The sequence below is a fragment of the Rhinolophus ferrumequinum genome, chromosome 6, assembly GCF_004115265.2.
Source record: "Rhinolophus ferrumequinum isolate MPI-CBG mRhiFer1 chromosome 6, mRhiFer1_v1.p, whole genome shotgun sequence".
Lineage (NCBI taxonomy): Eukaryota > Metazoa > Chordata > Mammalia > Chiroptera > Rhinolophidae > Rhinolophus > Rhinolophus ferrumequinum.
The window spans coordinates 96,631,180-96,646,261 of NC_046289.1; the positions used below are offsets into that span (position 1 = coordinate 96,631,180).

Genomic DNA, 15,082 nt, shown 5'->3' on the forward strand with positions numbered 1-15,082 from the left:
GTCTTTACTGGCTATCTTGCGTGGATAAAACTGGAACCTTTTATTTAGTTAGCTGAACACCATGCTGTCTGTCAGTTTGGGCAGTGCATTTCCAGAGTGTCCACTACAGGTCTGATTGCCGGGTAGGTAGGTCTCCTTTCTCCATCCTAGTTCAGTAGCATCGATTAGAGCAGTGGTTCAAAAAGTGGGGTTCCTGGACCAACAGCCTTGGCGTCACCCAGGAACCTGTTGAAAATGCAGATTCAGGGGCTCCACCCCAGACCGAATGAATCAGACTCCCCAGGAGTGGTCACCATCAAGCTGTGTTTTCGCAAGACCTCTGGGTGATTGTGAGTACACGAAAAGTTTGAGAACCACAGCATTACAGTGCCCCAGACTAAAACTGTGTTTAAGTGTGAGACGTGCTAAGAGGAATTGAACGTCTGTGGAACATGGAGCCAATGAGTTTTCGGGATTTAAAAAAAGACGTTTTTGTTCAAGGCTTCTGATCCAAATCCCCAGCCTGTTCAGATTGTCCATTAAGTAAGATTCAGTAGGGTATTGCGTGTGAACTTCTAAAATTTTAATTACATAGTTGCAAGTATAGGACAGAAGGTTAGGGATATTAGGCGACTGATAAACTGCATGTTTTTGCAATTAAGGTTTAATAATGGAATGCGCCCCAAACAATTTCCTTTTCAGAACAGGCGGAGCTAAGAATTAGACTGTCTCACCCCTCTTCTGACTTTTTCAGAACATTTTTCTAATTCCAGAGAAGAGGCTGGGCTCTTAGAAGCATTCTCCTCATCTTACTTTCCATAACTTTGTCCTGGAAAATGCAGTCTAGGGGAATGCAGTTTAAATAGTAATCATCCGCGTCTAGTCCAGAATTTGGAGTCCAAGGGAAGGCAGCCCCTTTGTCATAAATAGGCGGTCGGCGGAGGTCACGCCCAGCGCTGCGCAGGCTCTGCTGCCCCGGGTTATTCACCCCGACCGATGGCTGCGACCTCCACGTCCACTGCTCGGGCTTTGAGCAACTCCCTTTTAATGTTATTTACACCCTGCGTGTACACGTAAGACTTTGCATCCACATGTTTCTAATTCGTTTACACTTCACTCATCAACATGCTTTGGGTAAGCAGCTTGCCACGTCTGAGTTTTATGAGCTGCGTTTACGACGTTGCTTTTCTTGAACCGGGATATCGTATATTCTACCCAAAACACGGAACTTGAGCCTGGGAAATGAAGTCTTCGGTGCTAAACTTGGAGTGAACTTGTGAAGTTTGAATGGATCCGAAACTAAGCACAGATGTTATCCATTCTCCAAGAATAGCCTCGTGTATTTATTCACAGAATCTACTCCGTTTGCTTACCTGAGACTTTCTCCCTACTTAAATGAGGAGGAGGAAGAAAATGCAATTGTGGGAAAAGCTTGAAGCTCTTTTCCTGCCACTTTTGACTCCTTCCATCCTTCTGTGAGTCTCCCTCTTGCTTACTAAGAGCTCATGCAAACGAGGTAGTAGCAAAACTAGCTAAAATCTAGAACCTCCGTACTTCAGCAACACTTTGCTCTCCCACTTATGCAAAGTTCCTGAAAAGACAAGGAGTTTTACAGTTTTGTGTTAATTTTCAATAGAAATGGGAGGGACCGACCATTGATAATAACTGTGCAGAAGGATTCTATTTCTGAGAACCTGAATTGTTGGAGTTATTACGTTCTTTCTAAAATTAATTTTTATTATCTAACCCAAGTTTTGCATACATATATTTTACAGTCAAATAGTTCCACAAACTTTGCCCCCACACCAACCTTTCTTACTCCCTGACTATTTTAACTGTTGTTTTGATATTTACCTTCTTATCACTAAATAATGCTTACATTGTTACACCTGGATTTTTCAGTTTCAAGTATTTTCTGTTGAAAATGAGGACGTAGCCCTCTTTCCTCATTCTCTCTCTTCACCTCACCACGCGTGGAGCTCTTCCCCTCCCCCACCCTCTTGTCATAATTATGTTGTAATTTCAGTTAGATTCATAACTACTGCTTACATGGGGACCATGTGCATAGTCTTCATAGCGGAGCCATATAGTGTACTAGCTTAGGTTAGCTCTCTAGGGCATCGATCCTGAGCTAGAGATTTGTGCCCAGTGTTTATCGGAGAGTGAACCTGGAATACTGTGAGATGCAGGATTGGAGAGAGGGAGAATTTGGGTGGGGACAGTCACCCAAAAGTCACACCTGGTCCCACTGGAAGCTCTGAGCTGGGATAAGCCCTGCAGAGTTACCCAAAATTGAGCCTGGGTGGGCCTTTGTATTACCACATGGACTGGTCACTGGGTGGTGTCTATCTCTGGGGAGGAGGTTCAGCCTTGGTTGAGAGGCTCCCTTGGGCTGATGGCAAGTTCCAGAAAGACACAGCTCTCAGCTACCAGCAGGCAACACTCCCAGCTAATGGGTGATCATGGTTGATAATCTGGGCATCACACTGTAGTATACGCTCCATATACTGTGATTACTTTTCTTTCCCTGAATTCCATTTTTTCCTTTCTGGTTACTAAATACCTTTTGTTTTCAGTATGTCTTCTTTTTTACGTACTTCACACTTATGCAACCCCAAGCTCTCTAAATTGTGCAAAGCTTTCAATAACTTGACGTCTCAATATCTTATCATCACAATATCCTAAAATTGATTACATATTTTATTCATTTCATTTCCTTGAAGAAATGTCTCCTAAAACCTTCTTACCTGCTCCAGTCTTTCCCGCGGGCACATTCTGCCTTATCAGCGTCTCTTTTCATCCAAATCCTAGGCACTCTCTCTGCTTCTCCCTTGGGTTACATCTTTGGTTTCCTGGATCCCACACATTATACTTTCTTGGTTTCTTCCTTCATAGTGATGATAGAATACATCCTCCAGCAAGTGTACATGAGAGGTAAATGGTTTGAGAATTGAATTTCTGAAAATGCTTTTATTTTTTTGTAAGTGTTGAGTATTCGACTAGATACAGAATTAATTCTAATTTGGAAATACTTTCCCTCAAAAGTTATGAGGCATTGCTGTTATCTTCTAGTTTTCAGAGTTATTGTTAAGAAATCCAGTACCATTTTGTTTGTTTCCTCTCTGGTAACCTGTGTTATCTCTTCTTTGTTCCAAGTGTCTTGAAATTTCACAGTCACGTGCCTTGGTGTTGTTCATTATTATCCATTTATCAGGAGACTTCCCCATAGGTCCCCTATGCTCTTACAGGTCTTGTGGAGTATGCCGAGAATGCAAGACCCTGACCACTTTTCAACCAGGGCCTTTCTCAGGGTTGTGTTTGCAGTGAGCAACCTTGAGGGGTGAAACACATTTCTGTCCAGGACAAAGAGCAGGGCTCCTTTTTGCTTCCCATAAAAGCAATGGGTTCCTCAAGCTCAGTGCTCCTGAGCTGCCATGAAAATCCACTGGTGTGCAGCATCCATCTGGGCTCCTGCACGCTGTCCCCATGGGACCCTGGGGCAAGGGGTACTGACACAAACACACTGATGCCCGTTCTGCTTGCTCTTCCTTGAGCAATAAAGTCCTTTATCTCTGACTGAGGAGTCTTGTATCTTCTGTCTGTGTCCACGAAACAGTAACAGGCTAACATTAATTATAAGGAGGGTAAAATCAAATCCCACGCCTAACACCATTGTCCTGGGCACTTTCTGGGCTCCTTCAATCTGGAAACAGAAATTTTCTTGAGTTATTTATTTGATGATTTCCTGGGGATCCAGGAAACTAACTCCTGCTGCTTTTCTTTTTAAATAACAGATTTATTGAGATAAAATTCACATACCATGAAAACCACCAATTTAAATAGTTCAGTTTAGTGGTTTTAGTATATTTAGAAAGATGTGCAACCATCACCACTACATAATTTCGAACATTTTCATCACTCCAAGAAGAAAATTCGTACTCATTAGCACTCACTCCGCATTCTTCTCTTCTTCCTCCAGCCCCTGGCAACCACTCATCTACTTTCTATTGCTATAGATTTGCCTATTCTGGACATTAAATATAATTATAAAATATGTGGTTTTTTGTGACTGGTTTCTTTCACTTAGCATAATATTTTCAGGATTTATCTATGTCATAGCACATATCAGTACTTCACAATTTTTATATTTGAATAATATTCTATGTATTGATGTTACACATTTTGTTTATCCATTACTTCATTGAAGGACATTTGGATTATTTCTACTTTTTAGCTATTATGAATAATACTATGAATAGTTATGTTCAATTTGAATATGTACAATTTGAACATGAAGACGCATGTTTTCATTTCTCATAGGTATATATATCTAGAATTAGAATTTTGGGGTCACCTGGTAACTTTATGTTTGCTATTCTGAAGAACTGCCAAATGTATTCCAAGGAAGCTGTTCCGTTTTACAGTCCTATCAGCGTTGTACAAGAATTCTGATTTCTCTACATCCTTGCCAACACTTATTATTGTTCTTATTTTAGCCATCCTTGGAGTATGAAGTGGTTTTGATTTTTATTTTGCTAATGATTTGTATCTCATTGTGATTTTGATTTGTATTTCTCTAATACCTGACTATATGGAGCATTTCTTCATGTGCTTATTATGCATTTGTATATCTTCCTTAGAGAAATGTATATTCGGATTCTTTGTCTATTCTTAATTGGGTTATCTTTTTATTGTTGAGTTATAAAAGTTCTTCATAGATTCTAGATACAAGTCCATTACCTGATATATGATTCGCAAAAATTTTGTCTCATTCAATGGGCTGTCATTTCATTTTCTCAACGGAGTTTTATGATGAACTTCAATTTGTTTATTTTATCTTTTGTCACTTGTGCTTTTGTTATATCATCTAAGAAACCACTGACTAAGTCAACATCATGAAGATTTATACCTGTTTTGCTCTGAGAATTTTATAGTTTTAGCTTTTACATTTAGGTTGGTGATCCATTTTGAATTAATTTTTCTATATGGTATGAGATAGAGGATTAACTTCATTCTTTTGCAAGTAGATATGCAAAGTTATCCCAACACCATTTGTTACAAAGACAATTTTTCCATCACAATTGGAAAAATTGAGGGTCCCACAATTGTTTTGGCACCCTCATCACAAATCAGTGGACAAAACATATAAGAGTTTATTTCTGGACTCTCAATTCTATTCCACTGCTCTGTATATCTAACTTTAGGATAATATCACACTGTCTTCATTAAAATCAGAAAATATGAGTCCTCCAGCTTTGTTTTTCTTTTTCAAGGTCGTTCTGGCTATCCTTGGCGCCTTGCAGTGCAATACAAAGTTTGAGATCAGCTTGTCAATTTCTACCAAAAAAGCTGGTATTTTGATTGGGATTGCTTGAATCTGAAAATGAGTTTGGGGAATATTGCCATCTTAACAATATTAAGTCTGTTGATTCATTAACATGGGTAGCATTCCATTTATTTTGATCTTCCTTAATTCCTTTCAACAATGCATGACAGTTTTAGTGTGTTTTTTGTTTAATTTATTCCTAAGTATTTTATTCTTTTTGATGGAACTGTGTTCTTAATTTCACTTTCAGATTGCTCATTGATAGTGTATAGAAATAAAATTGGGTTTTGTATATTGATCTAGTCTCCTGTAACTCTGATTAACTCGCTTATTATTAGTTCAAGTAATTTTGGGTGCATTTTTTTGGATTTTCTATATACAAGATCATGTCCTCTACAAATACAGGTAGTTTTACTTATTTCTTTTTAATCTGAATTCTTTCTCTTTTTCTTGACCAATCTCTCAGGATAGAAGTCCTTTTTATTTCTGTAAAATCAGTAGTAATGTCTCCTCTTTATTCTTGGTTTTAGTATTTTAAGTCTTTTCTTCTTTATTTTTGGTCAGTCTGTATAAAAGTTTCTCAATTTTATCGATCTTTTCAGGTAACCAACTTTGGGTTTCATTGATTTTCTCTATTGTCTCTCCCTTTTCTGCTTAATTTATTTACATACTTCATTCCATTGGCTTTGGGTTTAGTTTTTTTCAGCTCTTTTTTCCCCAGTTTTTAAGGTAGGATATTAAGTTGTTGATTTGAGATATTTTTTTCACAAGATGTTTACAACTATAAATTTCCCACTAAGCACTGCTATAACTGTATCTCATAAGTTTGTTGTTGTTTTTTAATTTTTATGACTCTCAAAGTATTTTCTGATTTTCCATGTGCTTTTTTTCTTGATCAGTTGTTTAGAAGTGTGTTGTTTAATTTCCACGTATTTTTGAAATCCCCAAATTTCTTTTTGTTATTAATTCCTAATTTTATTCCGTTGAGGTCAGTGAGCAAAATTTGTATGATTTCAGTCCATTAAAATATATTGAGGCTTGTTTTATGACCTAACATTTGTTCCTTTCTGGAAAGAGAAGAATGTGAATTCTGTTACTGTTGGGTAGTGGGTTCTATAGATATCTATTAGGTAGAGTTGGCTTACAGTGTTGTTCAAGCCTTCTATTTCCTTGTTGATCTTCTGTCTTGTTGTTCTATCCATTATTGAAAATGGGGTATTAACATTTCAAATTATTATTATTATTATTATTGAATTGTTCTCTTTTAGATTCTGCCAGGTTTACCTTCATGTATTTTGGGACTCTGTTGGCTTCCTGATGGATTGACCCTTTATCATTATAAAATGCTTTTATTTGTCTTTAATAATGATTTTTGTCTTAAAGTCTATTTTGTCTATTATTAGTATAATCGTTTCAGTTGTCTTTTGCTAATGTACTCATTGCTTTTATAAAGGAGTTCATTTTCAGAGGCTTTAGCCAACCATTCTGGAAAGTGGAACCTCTAACTGCTTCTTAAACACCCTACAGACAATTTCTCTGTTTATAGGACTCATTCTTCTTTGTTTCCAAAGTTACCATTTGGAAATGCTACGATATAGGTAGATTTGTTGCTTTAATTCCTGTCTAGGATCAGTTTGCTTGGGTCTGCTAAGTCATTACCATGGGTCTTTCTGCTTTCCACCTTCCAAAATTTTGTAACTATTAATTCCTTTTCTATTTTCTTTGTTTTTTTACACTAGCAAAAGTGTCTTTACTCATATTAATGGCTTTTCCAAAGGAACAAAGCTCAATGAATGGTTTAAATATTCAACTTTATTTGAGGGTTAACCCTTTAACTGCTAGCTGCTTTATTCTAACTAGCCCGAATTTTCTTGTATATTCTCCAACATTTCTTTTTTTTTTTTTTTTAATTATCAGAGGGCTTTCTTACTATCAGGGATCCAAATACTTGGCAATATCCTAAATTTAATTCAAGATAGTGCTTATATTAAACTGAAATTTAGACATGGAATTTAAGCATCCTTAATTGAAAATATGAATGGTCAGCTGCTTCCAAGTCTGTTCACTACTTGATTTTCCTTGGAGCAGTGGTTCCCAAACTTGACTGTACACCGGAATCACCTGGAGGGCTCGTTAAAATACAGGCTGCCCAGCTCCATCCTCAGAGTCTCTGACTTGGGAGGTGGAGATCAGGCCCAAGAATTTGCATTTTCAACAAGTTCCCAGGTGATGGGGACGCTTCTGGTCTTGGGACCACCCTGGGAATCACTGCCTGAGTGTGTGGAAGGTAAAGGTGTCCCCATTAGGAGTGGGGAGGACATTTAGGAAGCAGCTGAGAACAGAGAAGGAGAGGAGTAAGAGAGAGAGAAAAAGGAAGTGGAAGGATGTGCTCACTTACTCTTATCCGATTGCACCCACCTCGTGGCCACTCCTCTGTTGTCTCCATGACAAAACCATGACAAAATCGACTTGGAGAAGCAGCTCTTGGCATCAGAATTGTAATTCTGTACAAAGAAAATAAAAGGAGTGAAGTGACTCTCGATGAAAAATCTTAAACTGAAGGCCCGGAAATGTATTTTTATGTGAAATTTTACAGTGGTTGGCGAGTATGTGCAGAGTCTGGAGACGTCAGTCCTTCGGTAATTTAATGAGAAGCACTGGGCCGCGTGTTGCTAAGGCAGCAGGATCTAGGCAGTTTTGTTGGGAAGGTACTTGTCCACAGGCTGAAGTTATCTCCTGAGGTCCCCCTTTTCCCTTGTTGCACGTCTGAAGGCAGGGACACTGTCTAAGCCACATAGGCAGAAGCTCAGACCTAGTGGCTGGTTTAGGCCATAGGAAGGAAGAGCCCAGACTTAAGGCCATTCCTCTGGGTTATTTTCATGTGGCCATTTGGAGATTCTGCCATAATTATCTCAGTTTGGGCCATGTTATTTTGTTCTTAGAAGGTTCTTTGGGGGCCGGCCCGGTGGCTCAGGTGGTTGGAGCGCCGTGCTCCTAATGCCCAGGTCACCGGTTCGATTCCCACATGGGCCAGTGAGCTGCGCCCTCTACAGCTAAGATTGTGAACAACGGTTCTCCCTGGAGCTGGGCTGCTGTGAGCAGCCAGAGGTTGGCGTGAGCTGCTACAAGCTGCTGTGTGCTGCCGTGGGCTACCGTGTGCTGCCATGAGCGGCCGGTGGCCAGCGTGAGTGGCCGGCAGCCAGTGAGAGCTGCCGTGAGCTGCTGTGAACAGCCAACGGACGACTGGCGACCGACTGCCTCAGCCGGGGGGAGCGCAAGGCTCATAATCCCAGCATGGGCCAGGGAGCTGGGTCCTACACAACTAGACTGAGAAACAGCAGCTTGAACCGGAGTGGGGTGGGGGGGAGGCGGAAGAAAGGCAGAGGAAAAAAAAAAAAGAATGTTCTACGGTAGTATGATTACAGATATTGAGAAATAAAGTTGTGACTGCAAAGGATAGAGGTGGTTGGGAGGAAGCCAAGAGAAATGAGAACTCAAAACTCTTGCCCCATATGAGGCTGCCTTTCAGACACTTATTACTTAAAATGCAAGTATTCTGGATACTTCCTGCTGTCACTTCGGAAAGCGAGGAGCTGGGAAGAGAGGAAACAGGATCTAGATAGATAAATGACATGAAAACGCAAGTTGTAGGAAACTAGTTTTAAACTCTAACCTACCACTTCATTTTTCTAGGCCTTTTGTGTTTTGTTTGTTTGTTAGCTATATAATGATGGGTTAGTTTTAGATAATTCCCAAAGTTGTTTTTGTCTTTGGTATTCTTTGACTTTTTTCCCCCCAAGATCACCTCTTGTATCTTTTGGGCAGGCAGGGTAAGAAACCAAGTCTCTTGACTTCTAAGATAGAGCTCAGGATATCTAGAAGACTCAGTCTTCCCGAACCCATGTGGTCCCAGGGGCTCCATAGTATTTCCTGGTAGGAGTTTTCAATGGCTTTGGAGGAGAAGGAAGTCCATTGCTGTGACAGTCAGGCAGCTACACTGGGGAAAATATGATGTATTGTCTTGGTTGGAAAAAGTCAGTAGTATCCAATCCAGTAATCAGATTTTCAGACAAAGGCACAAACCTGGAACATGCTGACTATGGCTGAGCATAGCATTAGTCTTCTCTCCAAAAACAGCTGAAAAAAAAATCAATGTGTATTTGGCGTGTCTGTCTCTTTTGGATATGGAAATATATCACGCCTGAAAATTTTTCTCATTCTTATTTTGAAGGCAACTAAATTGCTCTGGAAATATTAGCTGTCGTGGTAATTAATTTAGCATTTATTGAGCACCTACTGTGTGCCAGGCTCTGTGAGAAGGGGTTGAAATGTAGAGAAACATTCTGAGTGGGGAGAAGGGAGAGAAAGGCCAACAACAACAAAAAAAAAGTGCCAATATTCGTTTATCCAACCCTTTTTTTTATTCCTCAGGGATTTGTTGAGCATGTGTTAGGCGCCCAGCACTATACTGACTGCTGGGGATACAAAGGTGAATAAGACAGACAAACATACATCCTGGTGGTCCCTCAAGACCATGTTTCAGTGAAGCTTGGTTAACCCTATAGGAGAGAAGGCCAGATCAGCCTGTGATGGGTGGATGTATAGGCGAGATCAGGATCTATGGAGAGCTTCCTGGAAGAGGTGACCTGGGACCTAAAACAAAGTAGAAGCAGGTGCTGACCAGTTCAGCAATGGCTGGACAGAGAAAGTGTTTAATTTGATATAGAATCTAGACTTAGGAAGATGGTAGGAAATGAGACTAAAGGCAAGTGAGGTTCAGCTCTTGAAAGACATTTTTATCCCTTGCTTAGGAGTTTGGATTTCAACCTAAGGGGATGGGGAAACCACTGAAATATATCATAAGGGAGGAATTATTACAGGAAACTCCCGCCATTTAAAAGAGCATAAAGATGATATAACTGAATAATTTTTAAGTATTTTTTAAAAAGCAGAACATTAAAATTGTGTGCTCACTGTGATTGCTGATATATAAAATATAATTATGACTATGGCAAAGTATGGGAGGATGTCTGAAAGTAGAGTCTCTTATTTGTATTGTGAGATTCTTTAAGAATTCTTTTATAATATTCAGCATCAAATCTCTACATATGCCAGTAGATTATAGTCCCTTCCCTCTACCATTAAATATGGAGAGATCTAATAATGTTCATGAAGTTTTAAAAAGTATGCAGTTATAAAATGTCCAGAATAGGCAAATCCATAGAGACAGAAAGTAGATTAGTGGTTGCCAAGATGGGGGGTGGGGGTATAGGAATTGGGAGGGATAGTTAACAGGTACAGGGTTTGTTTTGGGGACGATGGAAATGTTCTGGAATTAGTGGTAATAGTTGTACAACATTGTGACTATACTAAAAAACACTGAATTGTACACTTTGGTTAAAATGGTTCATTTTCTATTATGTGAATTTTATGTCAGTAAAAATACAGGAAGAAATAAGATGCTAACAGTTTGGTTTTTTCTGTTTTGTTTTGGTTTTTTTTTCTTTGGTAGTAAAGGGCAATCGGAAGTGTGAGTTGAACTGCCAAGCAGTGGGGTACCGCTTCTACGTCCGACAGGCAGAGAAGGTCATTGACGGTACCCCCTGCGGCCAGAACAGCACGGCCATCTGCGTGTCCGGGCAGTGCAAGGTAAGTGCCCCGGGACAGGGGCAGCTGGGCTGGATTCTTGGGTGTCTGAGTTCTGACTGCCGACTGCTCTGTTTGCCAGGCTGTGGCCTGCTACCTGCCCCCAGCAGGACCATGAGCTCTGGGAGAAGTGGGAGGAGGCAGGCAGCTGCCTCCGCTCTGTGTTTTCCATCTTTGTGAGTCACCATGTCTCACTCTGGCATTTCAATTATTAAGTGATTTATGTTTACACCACATGCTTCAAAAGGGACACAGTGATCTTTGCTCATTGGGTCGGGCCTCCTTTCTTACCTCTGAAGTGGAGGTTATGGAGAGGCCACTGCGGATCTGTCCAGAAATGGTCGGCGTCGTGAGGGTGATGTTTTAAGGGCATGGTTAGTTTATCTTGCTTCCTACCAGATAGGACAGGCTTCCAAATGGAAGTTGTCTTGTGCCTTTTACAGTAGAAGTTGTACTTTAAACAGGAAGAGTTTTCATCCTCCTTGGACTTCTGAAGTGTGTTCCAGAAACTCCCCCCACTGACATTCTGGGCTTGAGAGAATTCTTGTGGGACACTAACCTTTGACAGAAAGCATCATTTGGTTAAAAATAGGCATCTGAGATGAGATGGCACAAATCCCATAGCCGCATGCACTTGGGCTTGGACTCCCACCCTCCTTTCATCTAGAAATGGAACAGCCGAGCTGAGACTCTAGCAGGTAAATGACTCTTTGGAACCCAGACTGAGATTCTATCTTAATTAACGCTCAAGAGCTGGCAGGACTGATTTTCATCAAAGGAGGAGCGTTTTGGCTATCACATCTGAAAGGTCCTGTCATACTTTGCATGTGAATTGCCACAGTGTTTAGTTTTAGAGCTATTCAAGTGTGATTTATAAGCACAACCTTCTCCTTCCAGCCTTTTTTTTTTTTTAAACAAAATTTCAAATAGGATGCAAAGTAACTTATCAAAGCAACACGGATATGCTCAGATTTTGAATGAAAGTTAAGAAAGGAAAAAGCTGTCATTTGATATCATTTGCGGTGTGTGAGGTGTCTTTGAAAGAGCAAACTCCCCAAAGAATTGGGAGGTGGCATACAAAAAGGCAGAGGACATGATAGGAAGTCCAATGGAGGCTCAGACTGGCCTGACCTCCAAATTTCCACTTCTTTGGAAAAACCATTGGGTCTCACACATCCCTGGCCATCATCAGATAACACCCGAGGGAGTTCTGTTAGAGTTTTGTGGTGTCCAGCTCAACTGGTCTCTGCTGCTAAATGTTACTGAGCCTGAAATAATGCTCCTCCAGCAACCTAGCTTTTTCTTTCAGGTCCTGGATGAACTGTTTTATTTCTTGAACACAGCTGCACACTGCTGGGAAGTGGTAGAGTGTAATGGTTAACGCATTCCCTCTGAAGTCAGGTTGCCTGGGTTCAAATCCTCTCTCTCTCCCACTGATTTACTGTTTGGTTTTGCTCAAGTTTGATCAGCTCTCTGGGCCTTGGTACTTCACGTACAACATGGGAGAATGGTACCTATCTCCTGTCTTGTGGTGCAGAATCCTGAGCTAACACGTGTAAGGCCCTTGTAACAGGTCTGCACTTGGGAAGCCTGCTGGCATGTATCATGATTGTTTATGCCCACGTATGTCCTGTCGTATTTGAGTTTTTAATGCAAAAGTATTTGCCTTTGTTTTTTTTTTTTTTTTTTGTAGATTGTAGATTTGTGAGAGTCACATCTCCTGAGGTGGGTTCTCTCACTGTAGTGTGACTCACCAGGGGATTGCAGATTCTAATTGGATAGGTCTGGGGGGAGGGCTGGAAAGTCTGATTTTCTGACAGGCCCCCATGTGATGTGGATGCTGCTGGTCTATACTTTGTGTAGCAAAGTTTTAAAGGACACTTTGATTAAAACATAGTTAACAAAGAGCCAGAAATGTAAATACAGAGTGGTGAAATGACTTGGAAGGAAGATGAAATGTGGTCCCTTTCCACTGGGTGAGCATGTTTTCTTAGTGTTGCATTAAGTGTCTCTGAACTGATGATACGAAAGAAAAACAAACACTTATAAGGACATGGGTATGGATTCTTACTAATTGATGAAAACCATTCAAACTGTAGGGCAACAGCATTTAAAGATGATAATTGCTAAAAGACGAGACAAACATTCCCAGGATGTGAGTAGATTAATGGGAATTTGGTGTTACGAGGACGACTTTGATATTCCATCATATTTGCTCTCTGTGCTTTTGCCTGAAATTCACTTATTGAAGTTGTTGGAACCACTGACTCTCCCATCCACTTTAGAATTTCAGTGTAAATAATCTGAAGTGCATTTGCTTCCCAGGCTGAGGTTCTGTTTACTTTGCAACTTTCAAAGGGTAAAGTGTCCTCTTCTGAATATTTGATTGGAAGCCCAGAATTCAAATTGCTCTCTCTGCCTGGCTGACTTGTGGCCGAGAGAGCTGTCACTCACAGACACAAGTGTCTGCCTCTGACAGAGCTCCAGAAAGCCTCTGCTGGCCACATCAAGTTGAAAAGCAGACCCAGGCCTGCAACCAATGTTAATGAAAGGCAGCCAGCATTAAATAGAACTAAGAATGAAACCCACCAAAGAGTAACTGGGGGAGAAAGGTGTCCTCTGACACCACGCGAAAGAAAGGCCCTGGCCCCCCAGGCAGCGCAAGCTGGAGTGCTCTGCTCCAGCCCCCAAAGAGCACGCCCTGGCCAGCTGTCTTTACCCCGTTGCTGGTGCGCTGCTCCATTTAGATGCAAGAGTTAGAAGACAGGCAGGAAGCGTCCCGACGTCCTTGGACTGGGGGCTGGAGAAAATGGGGGTCCCCTCCAGTCCTTCAATGCTGGGTGTCACATCCTTTCTTGACAAGGACTGAAGGATCTCAAATGTTGGCCTCAGGCCAACATTTGAAAGAACAGGGTCGCTTGGATAAAGACTACCAAAAAAAACACAAAACCCCACACCCCCAATCTTTGCTCCCTGGAGACCAGCCTTTCAGAAACCTCAGGCTTCCAGACCTGAATGATGCTGAAAGAGTCATCCCCCTCCTCCCGCTGAAAGTCTCTGATGGTGGAGGAACAGTCCTTGAGTAAGTACCTTACAATACAGAGGCTGATGCAGAACCTCAAAGGAGGAAGGTTGGAGCTGATGCAAACTAGTAAGGAACCATTTCTGAGGATTTACCACGTTCCAGACACTGCTATCAGCCTCACATACAAAATCGTGTCATCCATTCTTTTGTCTTCACAATAACTCAATCAATAGGAATTATTATCCCCGTTTTCCAGAGGACTGTTGAAAAGATGAAATCACTTGGATGCACTAAATGCTGCCTAGGGTTGTCTATTAATATTTGACTTTTTAGGATGCACCCTTTATCAGAACTGAAATAGTACTTTATATGTGATGGGCAGAAACTACGTGCTTTAGGTCTCCCCTATTCTGAGTTTATTTTCCTCACTACCTCTTTCCAAAACAGACTATCTTTCCAAAGCACACATCAGGACAGGCCTCTCCTTTGCTTCAATTCCATTGGTGGCGCCCCACTGCTTATGGAATAAGGGCCAGGCCCTTCATCATCCGTCTCCTGCCAGGCCTCCCTGGGCCCTCAGTGCTGGCCAGGTTGGGACGCGTTGCTCCCTGACCCCCGACTTGCAGGGTTGTGCCTCCCTGAGAATGTACACAGTGCCCCGTCAGCCCAGAGCGCCGCTCTGTGCCCTCTCTTGGTCCACCGCATGGACTCTGATCAAAAGCCACTGGCTGACCCCTTGGGCGCTGTAGGATTCTTCTGTTCCCACTTCTTGTAACTACTTGTTCCCATCGTCCCCGCCTGCCACCCAGCCACCCTGGGAGCAATTCCAGGCACTTTGCTTTAGCAAAATGCCTATCCTTTGAATAGGTGCTTAAAATAAATGAGTAAATGTATTAAGGTATTTGGTGACTCAATCTATTGGATTGCAGCAAATGAAACTATTCTTGAGTGTAGCATAGCGTTTTCTCATTTTTGGCTGGGATGGGCGGTTGAGTGCAGATGAAACAAGGACGTGAAGCCCCTTGGCCAGATCCCCAGAAGCCAAGGCCTGGGAGGTTGGGGAGAGTTCTTGGCACCTCTCAAGCGCCTGTCTCCCTCATCTTGTT

General features: G+C 41.5%; 1 protein-coding gene across 1 annotated transcript in view; it reads left to right on the forward strand.

Annotated features, from left to right (window-relative positions):
* The window catches only part of THSD4 (thrombospondin type 1 domain containing 4), a 585,321-nt gene that overhangs the window by 256,115 nt on the left and 314,124 nt on the right, over nucleotides 1–15,082 (forward strand). The window contains exon 7 of the mRNA XM_033109294.1: nucleotides 10,818–10,954. Coding sequence (XP_032965185.1) covers nucleotides 10,818–10,954 — 137 coding nt within the window. The remainder of the gene's footprint in view (nucleotides 1–10,817; nucleotides 10,955–15,082) is intronic.